The sequence below is a fragment of the Nymphalis io genome, chromosome 11 (assembly GCF_905147045.1).
Source record: "Nymphalis io chromosome 11, ilAglIoxx1.1, whole genome shotgun sequence".
Taxonomy (NCBI): Eukaryota; Metazoa; Arthropoda; class Insecta; order Lepidoptera; family Nymphalidae; genus Nymphalis; species Nymphalis io.
Window position 1 is genome coordinate 12,741,445 of NC_065898.1, and position 25,483 is coordinate 12,766,927.

General features: G+C 33.7%; 2 protein-coding genes across 2 annotated transcripts; both read left to right on the forward strand.

The window, feature by feature from the left end:
- The first annotated feature begins 9,770 nt into the window (after positions 1-9,770).
- LOC126771796 (calexcitin-2-like) lies at positions 9,771-10,654 on the forward strand. The gene has a single exon (XM_050491902.1). It carries the CDS (start codon positions 9,874-9,876, stop codon positions 10,423-10,425), a length of 552 nt encoding a protein of 183 aa, XP_050347859.1. The 5' UTR covers positions 9,771-9,873; the 3' UTR covers positions 10,426-10,654.
- Positions 10,655-12,541: 1,887 nt separating this feature from the next.
- LOC126771797 (calexcitin-2-like) lies at positions 12,542-13,237 on the forward strand. Its single transcript, XM_050491903.1, has one exon. The coding sequence runs from the start codon at positions 12,595-12,597 to the stop codon at positions 13,144-13,146; it is 552 nt and encodes a 183-aa protein (XP_050347860.1). The 5' UTR covers positions 12,542-12,594; the 3' UTR covers positions 13,147-13,237.
- The last annotated feature ends 12,246 nt before the right edge of the window (positions 13,238-25,483 follow it).

A 25,483-nucleotide genomic window follows, 5' to 3' on the forward strand; every position in this document is an offset into this window, starting at 1 on the left:
AACTACATCCCCGGGTTCTGCAGGCTTATTTTTTAGGCAATGCCTGTTTTTAAGGAGTTACTAATATTCATTTTTACCCCTCTAATTAAGCTTGTGTTAGGAGTGGGGACGAAAATACTCCGAGGAGTCAAAATCGAATCTGCGACTTTTATATAATTAGGCTCGTAAGCTTTGCGCTATTTATTATTGCGCTTTTGACGCTTGGAATTTGTTTACAAGCAAGTTCTTATTCAGCGGTAGCTTTGAACTAATTACAAAATTTGTTATTTCGGATTGCATCGTCACCAGCTCCAGGTGTGCAAAATGCAGGTGCAAATGTGTTGCATATCAATTGGATGAAACTGGCTTAAAACTCACGTGCAAGATTTGACCCAAACATAGAAACATAGGTGAAGTTATAGAAAACCTTTTAAATACCAATTACATGACCGGACTGGACGAAGAGATACGTGGACCGCACACAGCGATCATTCTAATTTTGTAATAATTATAAATTTTGTTATAAATAATTCTACCAGAGTAATGTTGTAAATGAAACAACAGATTTACAGACAAGAAAAGAGAAAGACAGAATATATTACTTGTGTTAATATAAAAGTATCAAAATTCACGAAGTTACGTAATTATTAGTAAGTCTTATCAATATAATATGTAATCTTCGAAAGCTAATATTGATAATACTATATCTACAAAATCACGTCACTCTAATTTATGAGCTGATTTCATACATATTAAAAGATATATAATTAAATTATACTTTGTTTAATTTTCAACGACCGACTTCTTATGAGGCACAGGTCACATAGTGGTAAGTGGTCACCAACATAGCGAACTGGACATTACTTATTGTGCCTGTAGTTATACTAGTTCATTCCCCGTTCCGTAACACAAAAAATTTTAATTTCTTGAAAAATATGCTCGCATTCTCTGCCTTTCGAATGAAGAGGAGGGTTGCACTATCCCGGCATTAGTAGTATAACGAATATTAAATTATGTGTATCAGTGGATTACAATAGGCAACTAGGGTTTCTAGAATGCAACTAGAGTAGCGAAGTCTCGTATAAAGATAATCTTTACTTTGTAACACAATATTACCGTGTTAAATATTCCTAAACATATAATAAATAACTACATATATACTTAATGTTATAAATGTGAATGTAACTCTGTCTATCTGTTACACTTTCACGCTTTCACGCTTAAACCATTAAACAGATTTTGACGAAATTCGGTAAGAAGCGAGCTTGAACCCCAAGGAAGGACAAGGTTTACTTTTTTATACCTAACACCTGCACCCCCCTCATCCTCCCACGCGGACAGTACACACAAATCAATAAATATAGATAAATTTTATTTTATGTGTTCGTAATAATTTACACGTGTCTGTTTGTTTCCGGTTCTTACTGTAATAGTCCTTTTTGAAGAATCGCAAGCAGTTGCGAACATATAAATTGCCAACAATGGAAACGTACCATACTTGTATAAATATCTACTTTATTGTTTATATGCGAGTTAAAACTGTTTTCATAATACTTACCAAGCTTGATCTAGGCAATGGAAACAGACAAAATGCACAGGCCGGTTCCGGATTAGCCGCGTGTAACGGAGGTCGTCTTACGGCGGGAGCTGGCCCCGCATTGTGCGGTATTAAAAATAATATATACATTGAAAATAAGTTACTGGACGAGGCATATCAAAACAAAGAAAAATATTTTCAATAATCATTTCTTATATTAAAAACCGCCGAAATGGCCTAGTGGTTAGAACGCGTGAATCTTAATCGATGATCGTGGGGTTCCAACCCGGGCAAGCACCACTGAATTTTCATGTGCTTAATTTGTGTTTATAATTTATCTCGTGCTTGACGGTGAAGGAAAACATCGTGAGGAAACCTGCATGTGTCTAATTTCATTGAAATTATGCCACATGTGTATTCCACCAACCCGCATTGGAGCGGCGTGGTGGAATAAGCTCCAAACCTTCTCCTCAAAAAGGGAGCGGTGGCCTAAGCCCAGCAGTGAGACGTTAACAGGCTACTGTTACTGTACTGTATTATAAAACAACACACTTATGAGTTATATCGATGTCATAAATTTTCGCTCGGATTCCAAAACTGTATACACAATGATATAACGATTTAATCATTGTCGACATACATACAGACTTATCGTTGTGATAGTTGCATGTAGGAACAAGAAAGACTCTTAAATGACATACGAATAAAATGATTTTGTAAAAGTTAGTTAAATATTATACATCTAAATTATACATTTTTAAGTATATTTGATAGTACTTTTTCTTGGAATTCACATTACAATTTTTAAAATAATATGATATATCTAATTATAAACTTAAGAAGTATTCTTTAAAAAATTATATTTGATTTGAGTAACTTAATTATATTTTTTATTCATTTCTTTAATTATCAACTAGTTTATAAAATACTTTATATATTATCAAGGGCCTTAATGATAATAAAATCGTATAGTGATAAATGAACAGGACGCCATTTTGGTTCTAGAACATTAATTTATTTCCTGTCACTAAATTACTTATCATAAAGATGATACTGTTGACACAGATTATAAATTATCGTGGTTATCATTACTGTATCTTATATTCGTTACTGTGATATTCAAAATTTAATTTATAAGCAATATCTTCTAACTAATTTCATTAATTCGAATATCTGTTTTCAAATATTAGGTCCTTACATATGAAATTGGCGTTTTTTACGGGAGGAATATAAAGTCAATTTTTTTTTGTAAAATATATGTAATTAATCAAAGTATGCACCGTTGTCATCTATGCACTTTTGCCATCTCATAGGTAGTTCATTGATGCTTTTAATAAAAAAACCATTGGGGTGAGAATCAATAAGCTCTTTGATGGCGGTTTAGACTGCCACATCGGAGTTGAATTTTTTTCCGTGTAAGAAGTTGTCCACATTCCGGAAAAAATGGTAATCTGTTGGAGCAAGGTCCGGGGAGTACGGTGGATGTCACAGACATTCCAATTGTAGCTCATCTAATTTAGTGGTTGTTTATTGCGCAGTATGTGGTCTTGCGTTGTTGTGAAGCAGCAGTGGCCTAAAGCCATTAACCAATCTCGGTTGCTTAGCAGCTAGTTCTTCCTTCATGGTTTGCAGTTGCTGACAATAGATATCTGCCGTAATCGTTTGACCAAATTTTAGAAAGCTGTAGTGAACGACACAGGCGCTAGACCACCAAACACTCACAAGTAACTTCTTCTGAGTCAATTTTCGTTGCTGGATTTCCACGGTTCAGCCATTGCGACGAGCGCTTCCGATTATCGTACAGTATCCACTTTTCATCACAAGTAATGATTTGATTTAAAATCCCTTCATTATTGTGTCGGTTGAAGTAACACAGCAGTCGACGCGTGTTTGCAAGTTCGATGCACTCAATTCATGAGGTACCTATCGTTCAAGTTTGTTTACTTTCCCGATTTGCTTCAAGTGGATTAATACAGTTTTATCACTTACCCCGATACCTGCAGCTATCTCTGAAGTGCTTTGTGATAGATCCGCTTCTAAAATAGCCTTTAATTCTTCATTTTCCACTTTGGTCTCCGGCCGTCTACGGGGTTGGTTCTGAAGGTCGAAATTTCCAGAACGAAAACGTTGAAACCAAAACCGTACCGTTCTTTCTTTTGCGACACCAGCGCCGTATACATCATTAATCCTTCGAGCTGTTTCTGCAGCACTGGTGCCACTGTCTTCAGTGGCACCAGGCGTTTTGGCGTCGCTTATTACCGAACAATGGAAAACATGAAATATCGGTATATTTACGATTACGAGTTAGAACTCGTAATAGAAAAAATAATGAGGAAAAAACAAATGAATTACTGTTTTCAAAACTCAAATGTACCAGCTAAATGAATTTATAAATTTAAATTTGGAATTCTTAACCGAAGACGAGATATTTCAGATCAAAGTGGTCAGTACGACAAAACGCTAATTTCATATGCAAGGACCTAATATTACATTTTAACTCAATAATAAACTGTGTGGCTGACACAAGGGATTGGCATAAATACGTAGAAAATAAATCGAAGGTCATATTCTTGTGGTAGCGCAGTGTGCTCGAAGAGACTTAAAGATTGAGAGTAACGGAATTGTATGATGAATAGAAAGATAGTAAACCGAATATATACGTTACCATCATGAGAACGTATGCGAGCAAATACAATTATTAATTTCGACAGACAATGGCAATGTAAGAAGTATTTTAGGCCTTCTAAAATGCCATTTCTCTTGTCTGTGATAATACTACTCGTTCATTCTTTAATCCGTAACATAACAGTACGATATTAATGTTGAATAAACCGATAAGAGGGTGTTATCCACACACTAGAGTCTTCATGAAGGACATTCGGTAAAACCTTCAGTGTGTATAAGAAACCTTACGCAAATAAATCTTAGATTTATCCAATTATTAAATATTATATATTTGTTACGTTTGCTGGTAGACCTTAACGTATTAGACGTTTTTATATACGGTTTAAAACACGTCTTATTGCCTCAGGTGATTAATATTGCGTTCAGAGAAACGGAATTGCGATCCAACGTGTGAATGCAGCTAGCGTTCTTGCACTCACACGGTCATGATTTCTACAGCGGTTGTTTTCAATATTGATTCCTATTTAAGCCCTCAATGTCAATGAATAATTGTTATAAGGAAATGTTGTAGATCGCATTTCATGTCGCATCTAGTTTTTAACACATCTGTATCAAGAAATATCAAATGCAAGTTCATTCTGAGGTTTTGTTATATTTACAATATCGAGGTACGATTGTCTCCACTTGTATGGATTTACATGAGTACGATGTGAGGTTTCGTTTAGTTTTTACATTTGGTGCTCGACTCCGCTTTGCAGTTTTGCTATCTCGCCGAGCTCATCTTTGTATTGTATTCGTAACTTCTTCATTTGTAAAGGGGAAGGTATTTTTTATACAAGCTATATTTTATCATTTATATTATATTGTTTAAGGTTATAATCTATCTCACGATGACAGGTTGCGGCCACGACGAGCATTCCAACGGTGAATAGTCAATAGCGCTGAAGATATTATAGCTGATTTATATAGGACAAGCATAGGTGCAGTCTCTATTCCCTCACTCTCACGATCCGGGACGACAATCCGACACGACCGGAAAGAGTTCAGGCGAAGGATCAAAGGCTTTATTTGCATTCTGCACGGGAGTGTTAACATTGTCAACTTCAAAACATCGGGCTGCTAGAGGTCGGGTTTCACTTGACAGTAGAAACAAGGAACCTACACGAGAAAGGTTGACTGATAACCTCCAAGATGGACGTCAAAAAATAAATTTAAACAGCATCATATAAAATCTGAGTATTTTTATTCCCTACACGGTTTTCAAAAATTTGTGTAATATGTAAAGGCGTAATTGTTTTTTGTCCACGTGTAGATAAGACTGATTCATGGCTCGAATTTACGAGATATTATACCATCCTATCATGTGTTCGGGAAATAATTGCAACAAACACGGTGAAGGAATGTTTAAAAAATATTTACTCTTTCAAATATTGTTAGAAAAGGAAAAATTTATTATAGTAAGCAACCTTTTAATGTATATTTATGAAATTCGCTGTTTGTAAGTCAATAAAACTCGGACGGATGCTAATGGTATTTTAGACATAGTTGATTATGCTGTGGAATAGAATTCAATTTTTATTTATTATTAATTACTTTTCACAACTTAGCCCTCGTGTCGGAGAAAGTAGTCTATATCTTGCGTTGAGGTTCGAGCTTATTTCATACAAAATTTCATCAAAATCGGCTCAGTGGCTTAGCCATGAAAGCGCAACAGACAGAACGATAGATAGACAGTTTGCATTTATAATATAATAATAATAATATCCTGGGACATTATTCACATACGGCCATCTGATCCCAAACTAAGCAGAGCTTGTACTAAGGAAACCAGACAACTGGTATACTACATATACTACTTTTCTTTTGTAAATACACTCTTATATATATTAGTATTGACAGAGATAAAAGCGGTAAACACTTAGTTACTACAATCTAACGTAGTTTTATGAATAAGTCTTTATTAAAAGGTTAAATTACAAGAAATGTAAAAGCCATGGTGCCTAATGACGTAATAACATCACGTCATAAGCCACATGTAACGATCACCGGCTTATGGCGAATTTAATGGTGCGTTTTAGTTTAATATACGTAGCGGATGATTTTCCTTATTAATATTTTTATTCCTTGTGGTATTTATTCTTTATATGAAACATCTACGTGAATGTTATTAGAGCTTATGTTTAAGGGAGATATATTTGAAATTATAAAGAAACGAAACCTCATTAGTTATTTTAGTACTCTAGTCTTCAAAGCACTGGTGCTAGGGCTTTGTGCTACTCGCCTGGGTAAGTACCACCCAATCATCAGATACTCTACCGCAAAACAGCAGTACTTGGTACTGTTGTGTTCCGGTCTGAAGGGTAAATGAGCCAGTGTAATTATAGGAACAAGGGTCATAACATCTTAGTTCCCAAGGTTGGTGGCGCATGGCGATGTAAGCGATGGTTAACATTTGTTAGAATGCCAATAAAATATTTGAACAATATTTACATATTAAAGGTCTCCAAGGATGAGTAGTGGATCACGGATTGTGTTTTTTTTCCTAACCCGATTTGATTAGATAAATTTGTTGCAGTAATTTTTTTTAAACTTATTAATGATACTTGTTACCTTCAATTTAATTATTTATTTAAAAGGATTTATTGAACTGCAAAAGGTGGACTTAATGCCGGAAGACATGCTCTACGATTCAACCTTTATACCAATTAGAAATACATAAAAAATATATCGATTGTCTATTTGGTTTCGTTATATATTTTTTGTTATTATCGTTTATTTTCATAAAACTTAATGTTTTTTTATATTTCTGAGAAATATTTACACTTCTAATTAAAGAATCCACGCGAGTTTACTCTTAGCTGTTAAACTTCGATAGCAAGTGTAACTTAATCACAGCCCTAAGTTCGTTTATACTTAACAAAATCAAGCACCAGGGCAACAAAACTAACTATAAGGTTGAGTATCTATAAATATATTTTATTCCTAGATATTTTCGTGATAAGCTTTTAAATAACTTATTTTTTTTATTAAAGTAAAAATTATATTTTTTATAAACGCGCTTTTATCTGCGAAGGTTGATACGTAGTTGCAAGATTACTTGTGATTAAATGTAAGATATTTTTATTTATCTAATTTAAATAATAACTTTTATTATCATAGGGATACTTAAAATAATATACTCAATTGATATTCTCATTATTTTTTCCATTATATTTCGTAGACAAAGATTACAATTGATATTTATTACTTTTTAATGTTCAATATAATGTTATAATACAAAGGGTGGCCACTTTTATTTTGCTTTCAAATCTTAATATATTTTTGAAGTTTTTGTTGTGCTAATAAATGAAATATATATCCTAGGTTATATATTTTATTTATTAGTATCAGTAGTCAAAACAGACACGGACACAGACACGGTATCAGTAGTCAAAATTCGGTTATCGAAGTAATGAGACAGAAGTTTTCTTAATAAAAAAAATATAATAAGCTATTTTGGTAAAGTGTAATTCCAAATATTGAATAGCAAATAAAAATAATATCGAAAATATACATTAAATGTATTAGAATCTTACTTCAAAGACGTCCGAACCCACGCCTTAGTAATACATCAACGCACAGACAGACGAAGGGAAGGAAACAAAAACCGCCTTAGAAGCCCTAAGGCGAGGAATTACGGCGCAGGATACACATGTATTTTTAATTTAAGCTCTTTCTTTTTACACAATGCGTATGTTTGTGGGAACAATTAATCATATGAATACGCAAGTTAGTAGTGTGTTGGTGTTCAGCCTTGTCTGCTGTGTATGCATTATACAGATTACAACGTCCCAAAGCTGGGCAGTTCTTCCTTGTTAAGGAAAAGGACTGCTCAAATGCGGTTTGGTGGTTAAACATTTGACAGAATGTTAGCCGACACTTGCCTGTTATCTTACGTAATGTCATCCTTTACGAGATGAATTATAAACACAAATTAGGTAAATAATTCAGTAGCGCTTGTTCGGATTTAAGTCCGTGGTTTTTGTTTCAGATTGTCATGATATATCACGTTTAGAAATATTTTATAGTCCATAAATTGTAAAAAAATAAAAAAAAATAAGTTTGATTAGTTTTGAAGAAAATAAAACAAAAACTGTGAATAACAGTTGAGATGGTGTAGCGAAAAAAATCACGAAAATCTTAACAAAATATTGCAGGATTAATTACAGTCAAGCGCAACTGATTAAGTCATGTACTTAATTTGTGTTAATAACTCATATCATGGCGATGAAAGATATTGTAATGGAACCTGCACTTGATATGAAATTCTACCACATATTTGTGTATATATATCATTACTCCCTGGAGAAAATTGATGGAATTATCTCCAAAACTATCGTCTTATCTAACCTAACTAGCTTCCACCCGCGTCCCTCCCACACACGCGGGTGGAAGCTAAACTAAACAATTTTAAGAGATTAAAATACTGTAATATGATTTTATTCTACCATTTCAACAAAAAGCAGATGACCTCATTAGTGTGATCAATTAGACGTAATGTTATCTTAATGATAACTGTCTCTAGATAAGTTTGTTTTAACTTTGTTTAGTGTAAAGTTTTGAGGTTAGGTTAAAAAACAGTTTTTATTTTTAAAAAAGGAATGCGAAGAAATTTGTTAATAGTATTAATAAAATATAAATAATAATGAAGTAATATGAAATCTTCCTGAGAGAATTACGATCACGTTAACCATTCCTTACATCGCCAATGCGCCACCAACCTTGGGTATGAAATGTTATGTCTCGCGTGCCTGTAGTTACACTGACTCACTCATTATTCAAACCGGAACGCAACTATACTTAGTATTGCTGTCAAGCGGTAGAGTATCCGATGAGTGGGTGGTACCTATCCAAACGGGCTTATACAAAACCCTAACATCTAGAAGTAAGAGTGTCTGCAAACACATCCCATTCTCTTATAAAGTCTGAAGAGATATTAGACACATGATAAAGGCAATTAAAGGCTAATTAAGAGTTATTTTAGTCATTAATATTAATTACACGGTAAATAAGATGTCAAAATTTTTCGTCAACGCATACGATATTGTGTTAAAATCAATTGTCAAAATTTTAACTTCAAAATATTTTGTCAATCGCCTTTATTGCCAACTCGGAAGTTGCAATTTTATATTTGATCTATATTTAAATTTCATGACAGAGGTTACAATTAATGATAGTTCTCTACACAAAATAAAAGTTGAGCATTCGTGAAAATGGTTGAATAAATTCAAATGTTCTTTGTCTCTATGAGCACAGTTAATGCCATTTTATAACAATAATATGATCTCAAATATTGAACAATACAGACTAAATTAAAACAGAGATAACCGGTGAATTGTTAAATTTAAAATGAAACCGATTATTATGTAAATACCTCACTATTTTAATCGAATTTCGAATCGTGTTTCAATTTCCCTTTTTAATGTTTTTCTAAATGGTAATTATTTAAAATATTTCTTTAAAATTTGTGTATTTGTTCTATTATTCAATTACTCTGTGACTTAATTAATGAGAAAACAAACGCTGCAATGCAGACAGATAGGGAAATGATAAAAGTGATGAACGTCATCTCAGTCCCTCGCAGGCTTATAACTGATAAGAATTATCTCCAACTGCAGTGAGTGTTGCTATAAAAGAGAGTGCGAACTCATCTCATACACGGTGTAAACAATCATATCTCATCCGCTACAAAGATGGTGTCCGACTTCAGAAAGAAGAAGCTTCTTCATGTCTTCAACTCATTCTTTGACAGGAACGCGAGCGGATCCATTGACAAGAAGGACTTCGACTTAGCAATTGAAAATATCACCAAGCTGCGAGGATGGCCCGCTGGTGACGCCAAGTACAAGGAAGTCCAGACTGCCCTATTGAAAATTTGGGAAGGACTTCAGGGTCGTGCTGATGCGGATAACGATGGCCAAGTGTCCACCGACGAATGGATATCAATGTGGGACGAATACGCCAAAAACCCTGCGGCTCCTCTCGAGTGGCAGAATCTTTACTGCAAATTCATCTTCCAACTTGAAGATGCTAGTGGCGATGGAGCTATTGATGGTGAAGAGTTTTCTTCTGTCTACGCCTCTTTTGGATTGAACAAAGATGACGCCCTCGCTGCCTTCAGGAGCATGGCTAAGGGAAAAGCCAATGTTTCTTGGACTGAATTCCAGGATCTGTGGAAGGAATACTTCACCACGGAAGACCCTAATGCTCCAGGAAACTTCATTTTCGGAAAATCGAGCTTCTAGTTAAATTACTGATGTTGCTTGTAGATTGCTATTCTCGATTTTTCTACGATTGGGTGTGATGTGGACGATATGGAAGTGAAATTAAGGCTGTGTGGCTGGCTGTTTTAATTTATAATTCATTCGGCATTAGATCTAAGAAATTAGAAAAATTACATCAATCCAATGAAGTGCATATATTTTCTTGTGTTCCGTTACATTTATTGCAATAAAATGTTAGCATTAACATAAACTTTCGGCTTGTTATTTATTTATTTCGTCAAAATATTTTTATGCATGCTTCTCTTCTATTACATAAATTTCATTTCTTATTATAAAAAGTACTATGTTTGCTTAAACTAAACGAATAATTCTTAGTAGAAACTATTACAGTTAATATATTAGCCCTTAATATATTAATAAATAAATAAAATAGCCCTTTATTTTTATCAATTTAATATTATATATCTGACCGTACCGTAACAGCCTGTGAATGTCCCACTGCTGGGCTAAAGGCCTCCTCTCCTCTTTTTGAGGAGAAGGTTTGGAGCTTATTCCACCACGCTGCTCCAATGCGGGTTGGTAGAATTCACATGTGGCACAATTTCAGTGAAATTAGACACATGCGGGTTTCTTCACGATGTTTTCCTTCACCGTAAAGCACGAGATGAATTATAATCACAAATTAAGCACATGAAAATTCAGTGGTGCTTGCCCGGGTTTGAACCCACGATCATCGGTTAAGATTCACGCGTTCTTACCACAGGGCCATCTCGGCTTTTATCTTTTTATATATTTATTTATTTATATTTATATAAAATTATAAGTAAAATTAATTATATCTGATATAATTAATTTTACTTATAATTTTTTTTTGTTAAAAATCATCTATAGTTTTGGTAAATCTAAGTATCTTTTATATTTAATTATCATTATTATGCTTACAGATACCAGACGAAACACCACAACCACTAAAATCAGAACAATATTATCTTGGGTTTAAGAGCTCTATTGCAACCATTAAATGCAGGCAGGCTTCATGATTTTATAGAGTGGTCGCAAAATGCATTAGGGCCAATGCACAGAGCGATAAAAAATTCTATAATCCCAGACAATTTGGCAAATGAGTGGCGTGCCGTCTCCCCTCTATAGCCATTAGAACACTCTTTTATCGCATTAGTCTTGTGTATAGATGTGAGAAACTTATCCTATTACGAATTTATGCACTGTGTCTAAGATTGATATATATATTGACATACTTGTTTTATTTATATCTTGTTATATACGTTTATATTATTTCGAATCTTATCTATAGCATTATGGCTTACCTAGCAATTAGGTTTATAATATGAAAATTAAAACACAACCTTTTTAAAGACACAATGTTCATAATATTACATATTTATGAATTGTCAAGTTCTTTCTAATTTATCAACATGGTTTTTCTTATATCTATGAATGGAATACTTTTATTATATACCATATCCAAATCAGTTCTTTGCAGTTCAGTGGCGTCGTGGGCGTGGAAGCGACCATGACGGATGCGCTCTATCTGTCAGGATGCTCGGTAGAGACACCGCGTATGGGTGCTTACCGCTTATGGATTCTATTACGCGATACCGATTTAACGCTTTTCAGAAGCCCCTGTATAAAATATTTGTATGAAACTCACCATTTGATGCTTTAGTTGTACTTAATGTAGAATTTGAAAATACGATTTTCGTATCTTAATAGTTTGGCTCTGTGAAATATTGGAAACTGTTTAGCAGCTTTATTATATTTACAAAAATGGTAGCTATATCTTATCTTTATTTCTTACTAGCAGTATATGATTTAATAAATAAATCATAATACAGAAGAGTTTTTTTATGACAACACTTTGGCAATAAAGGAGATAGGCCAACATGAAAATGGAGGTGTAGGTACAGTAACGTAACATGACAATATTATTTTTATTATTTTGTATGTATACTTCTGGTTATTTATAATTGACACACAATTGCATTAAACAACAAATTTATATAATTATTATTTTGCACTGAATATATTTCGTTCGATAAAGTCCATAATATCGTAATGCGCTTGAGTTGATTACAATTATCTTTGATCGCAGGTGTTTAAACGCTATAAATACCACTTTGGAGCAGTGGACTCGTCAGTATAGCCTGCTCGAAAACAAAGAAAATAATCAAAATGGTGTCCGATTTCAGAAAGAAGAAACTTTTGTACCTGTTTAAGATCTTCTTCGATGCTGATGGCAGCGGCTCAGTTACGAAGAAGGACTTTGACCTAACTATCGAGAGGATTGCCAAGGCGAAAGGATGGGCTGCAGGCGATGAGAAATACAAGCAAGCCGAAAAAGCCATGCTTGAAATTTGGCAGGGCATGCAATTGAAGGCTGACACGAACAGAGATGGTGAAATCTCCGCTGACGAGTGGGTGAAACTCTGGGAAGACTACTCCAACGACCCCTCCTCCCCAGTCGATTGGCAGACCTATTACTGCAAAGCGATCTTCCACATCCAGGACTCAACAGGTGACGGTGAAATTGACCGTGACGAATTCGTCTCAGTTCACAGCTCTTTCGGATTACCGAAGGAAGATACAAACGCAGCCTTCGACAAGCTCGCTAATGGTAAGACCAGTCTCACATGGGACGATTTCCAAGAGCGCTGGAAGGAGTTCTTTACCTCCGAGGATCCCAATGCCCCTGGAAACTTTATATTTGGTAATCTTAGTTTCTAATTATCGTTTTATTGTATATATGAGGTTATGAACTGTGTTTATTTATTGTCTTTAAAAGATTTTTATAAATAAATATATTTTTTAAGTATAAGTTGTATTATTTCTTAACCAATAACTAATTTTTGTTATCCGCTTTATCGACAAGCATATCAGTGTGATAATATTTACAGAATGATTATATTGACTTAGACTTATTTTTATTTTTATCAACATACCTAAATAATGATATCATTCCGTTTAGAGAAAGTATAATAAAACTACAACCACTAACAATTTGTGAACGAGAACAGCGGTAAGCTGTGATGCAGTCAGTTAGGATAGCCAGTCCAGCAGTAGATTACGACTGGCTTAAACATAAGCGTGTCAGTATACGGACACATCATATAGAGTATCTCATATAAAAATACTATTTAAATATGATAGAGGTAAACTGATATATAACTAGATGAAGTAAATAAAAAACGTAAAAATTTTTAGCACGCGTCCGTATAATTTATTTCGGCCTTTATAATTACCCTTATTTTACAAATTTCGCAACCATGGAAGGCCGTGACCCAAGACAGATCCCTGTTAAGATTAAAACGGTTGGTTATAAATAAAGAATAATTTTGTGGAAAGCGGTATAAAAGTGGACATTTTTGTTGAATACGACGAGTGCTAATTATGAAGTGAATTATCGTTTTGTATCCGCTACACGAAAACTGTGATCGAGTTAAAGCGACAAGCGATTATAGAGTTAGATTACAATAATATAATTTACTTAGGATTATAAAGGACTAAAGTTTCTTACTTAATTTGTTAGAGATTACACGACACGGTACTTTTTTTTGCTAGATAAACGTGTAAAGTGAGGGATTCGCCGGTGTCCAAGGCGCTGAGTGCGCCCCGTTTATCGGAATACCCACTAAAAACCAGCGGTACCCTTTCCGTCATTTTGAGGAGCTGCACGGGATCGCTTGCGTATTGTACCGGGACGTTTTGACAGTCGGCCCGCCTAAGCTGGCCTCCATTTTTTTTAAGGGTTCCCGGGGTACATAGCCTCCCTTAGCTTGACGCTTATGGCGGCGAGAGAAGGTCCTCCCCGGTCTAACTAGCTTAACTAGCTTATGAAACATGTATCGTGAAAACATGTGCTTAGAACTTAAAGAAACACGTAAAAATAATAATAATTTTCCTTATATAACCTGGGTAAATAGGCGTAAATAGGCATCATGCGGGCCGGTAAGGTGGGGACGCCTAGTGCAGATCGTTCTTTTCGGCTATACTGGCTATCGCCGGGCTTGGAATCTACCACCACTTACCATCAGGTGGAGTCATTTGCCTTCCCGGCGATAAATATTTAAAAAATAAATATATAAAAAAAAATATTTAAAAAAATAATAAATATTTTCCTGAAAAAAAATACATGCTATGATAATTAATATTTTTTAGTTATTATTATTATTATTATTATTATTATTATTATTGACACTTTATTGCACCCAAACTTAAAACTAAAAATAACAATTTTTAAACAAAAAAAAAAGTTGCATGAGGTGCAACAGGCGGCCTTATCGCTAAGCAGCGATCTCTTCCAGGCAACCTTTGGGCAGAGGATCATAATATTTATAAATGGGAAGGGTACAAGCCAGTTTACCTATATACTACAAATAAAATTAAAATATTCATACTTATTAGTTATATTTTTAATAGAAATTACGTAACGCGTTGCTTATGAATAAAATAAGTTCATGGAAATTATATCATTATTTAATGATGCAATATAATAGAGTTCGCAGTAATGACTCGTTTGTCACGTTTGATAACAGTATTATCAACATCCTTAAATATACTGATAAAAACAATTGATCATATAATTATCTTTATCTGTACATCGAATGTATTTTCGATATGAAACATTTGGAACTATGAGTAAATATGGCGGATCGCAATGAGAATGAGTATTCGGTTGATATTATTGTTCTGTTCATATTGTTTCTATTTCACTGAGATTAATTAAACTGAGTCGAGTATATTGATAAAACACCTCTTAGCTGTAATGACTTAAAAAAATATTTACTATACAAGAATGTAGTTTCATATTCGAGAGGTAATAATTTAGTTTTTCAAAGTGAGAAGAGACTTAATAAAAATTAAATACCTGTAATCCCTGTTAAGGTTTTAAGGTTTCCTCACGGCGTTTTCCTTCATTTATTAAACACAAATTAAGCATATAATTGCTTACAAGAGTTGGAGTACTTTGTAGCAATAAACATTTGAACGATAAATAAAGTAAATAAATGAAATTGGCACTTATCGCTTTTAGCTTGTCTCCTGTATCTGCCCCCTGCCCCGTAGGTTCAGGGGCTACCTGGAGTGGCTTCTCGAAATTTATAACCGTGTTATTACGCGTAATCGTTGTTAAATCTCCCTCTTTCATTATGTGATCTTTGGGACAATTTATTTCTAAGGATCCGCGTTAATAAACTCCGTTTATAAGTGGACTGGAATTATTGTAATTAATTCATCTAAATATCATATTTGATATTCGTTCATTTAAATGATTTTTGCATCAATTCGTTGTTTATTAAAAAATATTAGTTTTATGTGCGTGATGAGTTTGTCTAGATAACTACATTATTTGGTGTGCTAAAGAAATGATACTTTGAATGGGTCGTTTGGTTGGACTTGAAGATTAAGAGCCTTGTTTCCATAGACCCTTAAACATCAATATTTTACAAAACTATTTTTTAATGCACTGAAAGAAAGTTCTACTGTATTCATTTTATGAAACATAATTGTTTGACTGTTTGTTGACATACATACTGTGAGGTTTTACCTTTTAAAGAATTATTCTTAGACTTACCCTTCACGAATTCGCACGGGGAAATAGAGATTTTATTTTAAGTAATGTACTTTTTATACTACATTTGTGGTGGTGTATCATAGATTTTATAAATCGCATTTTATAAGTTCTTTCTGTGTCGTGAAAAGTAGTGTTTTAAGCAGTTTGATTACCCTACAAATTATTGCTAAGACTAAAATATAAGTCACTATTTTCTAACTTTTTATATTATTATCTTATGATATATGGTGGCAGTCCTGGCGGGTTGGGCAAAACTAGTCCTAGTGATACTGGGAATCTAAAATAAAAATAGCTACTGAATTTTGCGTTTTCCGCCATCTTGAATTTAAGGGTAAACTTTTTATACAATATCTTTTTTTAATTTTTTTTCTCGTTTTGTTCGAGGACTTATTGTTTTTATTATCGTATTTATTGTATATTGTATGTATGTATATTATATACTTGTAATTTTAGTATGTATTGACAATATAATTTATTGATATGTGTATTTTATATTTATATTGACATTTATTTATTAGTTTGTTTTTGTTATAGTCATATCCCATGAGTTATTACTTACATGTTGGTTTTTTGATTTGGTCAAAGTCGAATTCATCTCGTGACGTACCTACGTCATTACACGTATTTACGACTTACCGAGGAGACCAGGACCTCCATTGATAAGTCAAGATGGCCCAGTGGTAAGAACGCCCGAATATTAACCGATGAACGTGGGTTCAAACCCGGGCAAGCACCTCTGAATTTTCATGCGCTTAATTTCTGTTTATAATTCATCTCGTGCTTTTCGGTGAAAGAAAACATCGTGAGGAAACCTGCATGTGTCTAATTTCATCGAAATTCTGCCTCATATGTATTCCACCAACCCGCATTGGAGCAGCGTGGTGGAATAAGCTCCAAACCTTCTCCTCAAATAGGGAGAGAAGGCCTTAGCCCAGCAGTGGGACATTCACAGGCTGTTACAGTTACAGTTACAGTTTGGTTTTTTGATTGGCCTGGAAGTGATCGCTATGTAGTGATAAGGTCGCTAAACACATATGCCTCTTATGTAGGCTGTATCCATGTTTTGTAATTTTATTTTTCTTTGTTGTTTACGTGAAAGTATAAATAAATAAATAAATATCTCGAGACTTTACAATTTTTCAAAAAAACGGTAAGGACTCAAGTTGTTGTAAGTTAGATTCTATAATTAAAATATCTATTTTAATTTTACACTACCAATGACACTAAATGTTTGAGCAAATCCGATGATTCTCGAATTGATATGCCAAGTACAGAAGTAGCAGAACTACTTATAAATAATTAATATGTGATGCCCTCCTGTTCCTCCAATTTCGGTCACGGCGAGCAATTTCAAGAGAGATTAGCCAACTGTGCAGGACATATATTGCACAAGTGTGTGCGTTAACACAGATGCATTTACTATTCCCTCACCCTTACAAACCGCTGTGACGGCAATCTGACACGACCGAAAAGAGTTCAGGCGCTGGAACGGGCTTACTTGTTTGCGAGTACTTTCCGAGGCACAGGACTGTACACACTTCCAACTTCCAGAGAATTTTAGAAAGAAAAACTCAATAATTTTTAATGAGATTGACCCAGATTTTGTACGCAGGGCTTCGGGATCTGATCTAGTCACTAGACCAAAGAGGTAGTTAAATATATATACAGATATATGTAGTAGATAAGTACAAGATCATATTTATTGTAGTAACTTTAAAAATGGTAAAAAACCGAATCTCTTTTCGATGGTTTGACATATTGTTTAGGTCGTCGCCCACCGGCTCTGTCCCGGCTGTCACACGAGCGATAAATCTTAGCGATATCTGACTCATGTGTCAACGGATGAAGCATAGTGGCGTTACGTTTTTTGAATTTTAGAGATCCCTTAAACGATCCTTCTGCCCATTCTAATATATGTATTTTTGTTCTATACGTTGAAACTTTTACATTTAATTTAAATCAATTTGATGTTTTAAAATATGACATTTTTGAAAGTTAAATTTGAAGATCAAAACAGCGTTCATTATTTCTGTAAGTAACGTTTAGAAGTGTGACGTTTCTAACAGATTATAAGTGTCACTTTTGTATGTCATGAGTGTCATAATACATCGGTCGAGTTTTTGACATTTTCGACTTTATTATTTCATTATTCATATAAAACACATTAAGCTGATATGATTGTTATATAATTATATAATCATTTATTATTTTGAGTGTACATTAAAACAAATATTAAAATGAGATTATCGCAATAGACTAAAAGTTATTCTTTAAAAAGAATCTCTGTCCAATATATATATGTTACATATCTAGTATATATATTAATGATAGAGCTGTTGTTTTTTATGTACATAATAATTGATTAAACTTTTGTTTCCAACGCGCAACTGGGTTGTTGTATATTTATGGCATCAGGGGTTTAAATATTGGAACCAACGTCGAATCAACGTGGACTACGATTCCAGGAAAGATAGAATTTTGTATAAAAAATTGTGTTTTAAATCGAAAATTGTAAATAATCAATAATCAAAGTTACCATCTCTGATTCAGATTCAACCAGATCAGGACTTTTGGTATGAAACGACCTTACGGTGTTTAAATAAGCGTGTAATAAAAAAATTTAGAAAAAAAAAATACTCTTAATACTTTGGAGTTGTTATCGCCGCCTGAGGCGTTTCATTCCAAACCGACAGTAGAATTTCAACATTTATTTATTTCGAAGTTTAATGTATTCAGTGAAAATATGACTTCACTAACTATATATATATATCTTTCCGGATATAGTATCCGGAAATCAATCTTTATATAAATAATCAAGTCATTTCGTTGATCAGTTGGTTGGATTTTTAATATTTTTCTCAACAAAACTCGTTATACCTACATAACTATATTATGTATATTGGTGTAATATATATATGTGGATTTGTCGGCATTCGTGCGATTTGAGACAAAGTGTGAGGTTTTCGTTAACACGAGTTGCATTAAAGTACGGAACCCTCGTCACGGCGCACGCCGCACTCGATTACACCTAACCACTGCATCGTTGCGCGCACCCAGGTGTGAATGGATGTGGCATTTTTTATTTTACTTAAAGTAGGTCTAAGGCGTAGCTTGAGTAAGCCATAATGAGTGATACGTAGGGGGGAAGGTGTTTTAGGTACCTAGTGTTCTTTTACCAGTACTCCTGAAAATGTGTATGCAAAATTTCTTGATGATGACAAACAAATGAAGAATACTCATTTTCACATTTAAAATATGAGGATATTAAGCATAAGCTCCTCTCTCCACAATTTCACTATATTATTTCCTGCGCACTTGACCAATCTACGTTTGTCGCGTATTGTATAGTATATAGTACTATCTGTTGATATACCTCCCGTCTGTCAGATGATTAGAGCTCAACAATATTGTTACACAAGAACGCAAATATTTTATTTATTCCCCGCCTGCGTACGAAGCGCTTTGAATCTGCATTCATCATTCGCACTGTAATGCAATGAAAGATGTGACACTGGTTTATTTATATAAACATTTCGTTGAATAATAATGTTTTGTTGATGTTTGAGTTAATTTTTTGTTAGTTTTTTTTCGCTGGCATTCTGTTCATATTTTTTTTCTTATAAGTTCATTGAGGCCAGTATTCATTAGCAAGAAATTTACAATATTAGCGAGGTTTGATATAATATATTCAGCTTCATATTAATAAGCCTTAGAAAACTTTGTTGGCAAGTTTTAGGCTTTCTTGAAGAATATGTTCGAAGGTTAAGCCACCACATGGCTATACATGTAGTAGGGCTTTAATCGACACATTGGTACATTTTCCCATGGTTGTTTTTCCACTTTACCACGAATTACGAAGTGATTTGAACCTACGATGAAAACTGTGGAATGCTTTGCCAGAGTCTGTATTTCCTGAATGGTACAAGGTTGGTGTCTTCGAATCCAGAGTGAACAGGTTTTTTCTAGGCAAGCGTGTTACATACTAGAACGTGTCGATGCTTAATATAGGACAAGTCAACGGTCAAACGCTGGTCTAATTAAGATAAAAAAAAATATTGATGTAAATTATTTCGCGAACATAGAAGATTATTTATCGAATCATTCGTGATTCTTGATCGTTTCTGATCATATATTCAAACGACAACTAAAATAAGTAATAATTTATTACCTCGTCCGTGTAGTGGCACTCTTCCCTCCTTGACAATGCAGGCAATCTGGTGCTGTCACACGGGCTCGAATGGTTAGAGGTTATACGGTCAAAAAGTATCACAAGATAGATGAACAAAACATAGCGAGTCGGACGCGAGAAGAATTGAAATTTTAAAAGTATAGTGGTCACTCGCTTTGTGTGACGGAAAATATGTGAATGTTATTGTAACAAAGATTTTTTTATGTTGTGCATAAATATAATAATCATATTGCAGTTGTAAATATATTGATACGTGAGATAACTCATAATATTATAACCATGAGGAGAAACCGAGATTGTCCAGTGTTAAGAACACGTAAATCACTAATTTTACCGCTAAACAGCAATATTTACGTATAGTTGTGTTCTGGTTTGAAGAGACAAGGGACATAACATCTTAGTTCCCAAGGTTAGAAAGGTATGTTGAAAATTTCTTAAGGGTCAGTGTCTATGGGCCGTGGTGACTGCTTACCATTAGGTGGTCCATTTACCAGTGCGCCTATATTATAAAAAAACGGGTAGGTAGCCCACTAACTACAATATATAAGATACGTACATATAATACTTTCCAATAAAATCGTGTTAAAACAAAAGTTATAAAGTTAATATGTTCAATCAGATTATATTGTCTTTGTAAGTTTTATTTGTTACAATTCGAACTACTTTCGAAACACCTGAACACACGAGTAAAAGTTTCTAAGCTCTACACTGTTCAATTGTTGCTTTGTATTGGTTTTTAAAAAAAAGCTACTAAGTCTTTATCATTAAGCTTCAATATCTCAATTAATTCAATTTAATTTTACTCCTGATAAACTTATTAAGTATTTGTTGTCCCGGCTCGGGACTTGAATCTAGAACCTCAGGATCTTGAACCAACGAGGCGGCGCAGGCAGAATATAATATCGTATTTATGTACTAAAACAAATCACTATCTTATTATTTCTTTTCTGAATAGAAATATTGTTGTTTATAGCCTTAAATAGCTAATATTTAAATGTTTGTAGCTCTGCTTACTTATTTTGGGGGTTTGTAAGCTGCTAATTTTTTTTTAATAAATTTGTCGGGAAGGCAAATAACTATTCCAATTGATGGTAAGTGGTAGTAGAGTTCAAATGCGACGACGGCCAGTACAGTCGGAAAGAATGTTCTGCACTAGCCACCCCCGCCTTGCCGGCCCGCAAGATGCCTCTTCACGCCTCGTTTGAAGGAACCCGGAACCTCGTTTCAAATAACCTGTGAAGGACAGTGAGTTCCAGTCACCTAATAAAATAAAAGCAAAACCAAAATTATAAGGTAATGCTGCTTATATTGCTATATCTTAGTACATAAGCTTACGAGTTTGCAATTCATGTATCAACTTATGTTTATGTTGGTGTCTAAATAAATAAAATAAACAAAACACTTAATAAAAAATGATTAAAATTTCAATATTAATACAATAACAATGAAACAATATTATAAAACTTTAAGCTATGATTATCCAACCAACGGGGCGAGAGTCCCCAGAGAGGTAGGGGAGTATATAGCACTTGGAACTACTAAAGAAAAATCTAATCTAATTAATAATACCGCAACGACAATGGAAGCCGAGATGGCCCTGTGGTAAGAACGCGTGAATCTTAACCGATGATCGTGGGTTCAAACCCGGGCAAGCACCACTGAATTTTCATGTGCTTAATTTGTGATTATAATTCATCTCGTGCTTTACGGTGAAGGAAAACATCGTGAGGAAACCTGCATGTGTCTAATTTCACTGAAATTCTGCCACATGTGAATTCTACCAACCCGCATTGGAGCAGCGTGGTGGAATAAGCTCCAAACCTTCTCCTCAAAAAGAGGAGAGGAGGCCTTTAGCCCAGCAGTGGGACATTCACAGGCTGTTACGGCAACGACAATCGAAAAATTTAAACATGTTTTGATTTACGCACTTCGAAACAACAATAGTTTTGTTATCATTGTAATATGAGAAAATATTTTTACACTCCGGAGAAGCTTAGAAATCCTTGCTTTAAACTCTAAAATTCAGATAAAGGAATGTATTTTGTTTTGTTTCTCACGAATGTTACAGGCTATGTAATACCCTCGTGGGTAAGAAACGGGCGAGAAGCGAATAAAACTAATAAAAACATTGATATCAACTGGTTGGAAAGGATCTGTGTAATCCAGATTAAGAATATTTTTCCAGGGTTATTATCTTAACTAAATTCTTCGAATTTAAGTGCGTATTAACACTTCTATTGCTTTATTTATTATCTTTTTAAGAAATTATTTTTCAATGGTGGAGTTGTTCAATTGTAGATCTATAACAATAAATAAAATTGAAGTGTCTGTCTGTGATTTCAAAATAACTTTCTCTTTCTTATGTTATTATGGCTATTTGCGAGTTACCAAAATAATAATTTTCTTTATTTTTGTCTGTGTTTTCGTGGAAATTTTTAAATGGCTAAAATATACATGCAATGACAAATAAATGAAAAAAATATTATAAGAAGTATTCCGAGGTACCGTTTAGTCTTTCTTTCATAAATATCAAAAGTCAAAGTAAAAATCAAAGTCTTTTTAAGCTAAGTGCATAACAAATGATAAAATGAATTAAATTAATTAAATACAATTTCTTCAAGTACTTCGAAAATTTGCTCAATCAAATCGGTTGATGGACAAAAAAGGAACCGTAAACGTAATTACCCGATTGTACATAAAAATATAAACATATATTCCATTGTTAAGTACTGGCGTGCCGTACATCGCGACAACAATGAGAAATAGTTTAATTGTGTAGTGTGTCTAACTTAGTTTTAAGGATAAAGTGTTACTAACAATAATATAGTAATAAATTTGTAATTTTTAGCTGTATCTCATTTGTATGGACTTTTGTTCTCTGAGAATAAATTATTATTATATCCTAAATAAACGAAGTGAGGACTTCTTTTTCATGTCGGTTAATAAACACAGAAAATATTTTATTTATCCATATCATGCCCACCGTAAAATCTTATATTTTTTATTGATACAAAGATAGACGAGGAAACAGACCGAGATTACATGGCCAATAGAATCAATCGCTGTCAATCATCAGGTTTATGTTGTCATGACCCCATTGCCCCCGAGTGCAGACTCATCCTTCATGTTGAAGCAGTGGTATTGTTGCTTGGGGAATAGCAGGCTACTCAGTGTCAACGTCTTAGTGGACGCTTATGTTTATACTTCTTGTGGTGACAGTGTCTACGGGTAAAGGTAGATCACTTATAATCAGGTGACCTATTTCCGCGCCTGTCTTTCTACAATCAATAAATGAACAACTTGAGTTTGAAGCTACTGAAAGTAACGGACCCTTGTGTATGCCATTGTTTATTAATGACATCACATTACTGTAAATAATATGTGACTGATTTCCTGTTATTTTATAAGTTTCACTCATGTTTGGTTTTTTTCTCGTTAGTAGTGTATCCATATAATTTCTTAGATATCTTTGATATTGTATTGTATACTATTTCTCCGTTTTCCGCGGTCCCCCAAAATTTATATTGCATATGAATATTATAAGGAGCGAAGTTTCACCGAGATCGCTTCCGCTGTCATGTCAAGTCAATCTCATTAATATACAAACGATGTCTGTCTGTCTATTTGAGTTATAATAATTTGATTTTACTATTTAAATTATGGATTACGGTTAAAACTATTGGCTCCAAAGATTATGGCTTCAAAAAGACTGAATTTAATTCAATCTAAATATAATTATTCGCTCATATAATATATAAATTATATCTAAATTGATTTTTTTTGCAATCTAATGATGAACAAAATTATCTAAATATTATTTGAATACAAACAGGTATTCTAGGATTACCCCTGTTACTCGGCTACACAGTGTCATTAACTCTTTTGTGTGACAATACTGTTTTACAACATAAAGCATATTAAGCAAAGCTGTTGCAAAATTTAAAAAAAATTGTAAAGGAGTGTAAAATACAATTATCGAGTTTATGCATGATAGCACATCTTGGGAATGAAACGATCGCCTTCTGGCTATTTCTTTGTTATACTAATTCGTAAACAAGACATGACAAAAATAAATCCCGTTTTCTTTCACCGGTTCTTCTCAGGTCAGGGTTTTTCTTTTCCGTACCGGCAGTAGATTCTATTTTGAGAATGAATAAGTAATGTTTCTATATTGAATAAAGTATTTTGATTTGATGTGATAATTATCCAAACGCTCTAGAAGTAGATTAAGCAGAGTTTGTACTTTCGTGAAGCCAGACCTTATGTCAATTGTTTGTAATTTATCTTTAAATTTGATCGGATAAATGTATATAGAAAAAAATATAGAGCGGAACGCATACCAGGCTTTAGCTTGTATTTGATATACATCATGTTTCTGGTAACAACGAGGTGTAATAATACATACATATTTCTACAATACCAGAATTTAACATTCGACTAAGAGGATAGTTTACGTTCGTGTGTGACGGACGGATCGACCGGCGGACAAAGATTTATGATCACGCTGCCACTGACAACATTGACCATTACTTTTATGACTACCATTTCATATTCATATGGTGAATTTATGAGACCTATACATCCAATAAAAGGGTCTGGAATACTAAAAAAAAAAGAAATTTCCAATAAAAATATTTTCACGACCTTAAAGCCTTTATTTACCTGTCTGTGTATTTATTTTTTATTTAGCAATATAACACTGGTTCACTCTAAATTCAAACAACAATAATTATTATGGTGGTGGTAGTAGCGGTTCATATTGAGTACATAGCCAGACGAATTTACGAAGTCCCATCAAGTATAAGCTAGCTTTCATATTAATTATTATTAATTATTTTTTTACAGTCCTCTACAAAATAATCAAAATAGATTTTTCTAGGTTTAAAAAACTTTTGTAGAACAAAAGTGTTTGATATCGGTGCAAAACCAAAAAGTGAATTATTATGTTACAATAAGCTATATCTAACATCAAACAACATCAGCGGAATTACCAGGTATGTAAACAAAATAATTTTTACAGTAGTAGTTTTAAAAGAAAAATTATTATTCAAAGATCTTCTTAAGTCAATTATTTCTATTTTCTTTTGAATGCATGAAGTGGTGCTAATCACTTGGGCCCAATCAAAAGTTATATTACCAAGTGAAAATAAGGATACAGAAAAAGTATGCTATTAAAAATATATCTTTATATTTTTTCGCAATTTATGTAAGAATTAAAAGTGAATTTGTTTTAGCTTACCATCTAAATAGTATGTAGAAGAGGAAGCTAGCACATTTTAATTTTATTACTTAAAAGCCTTGGG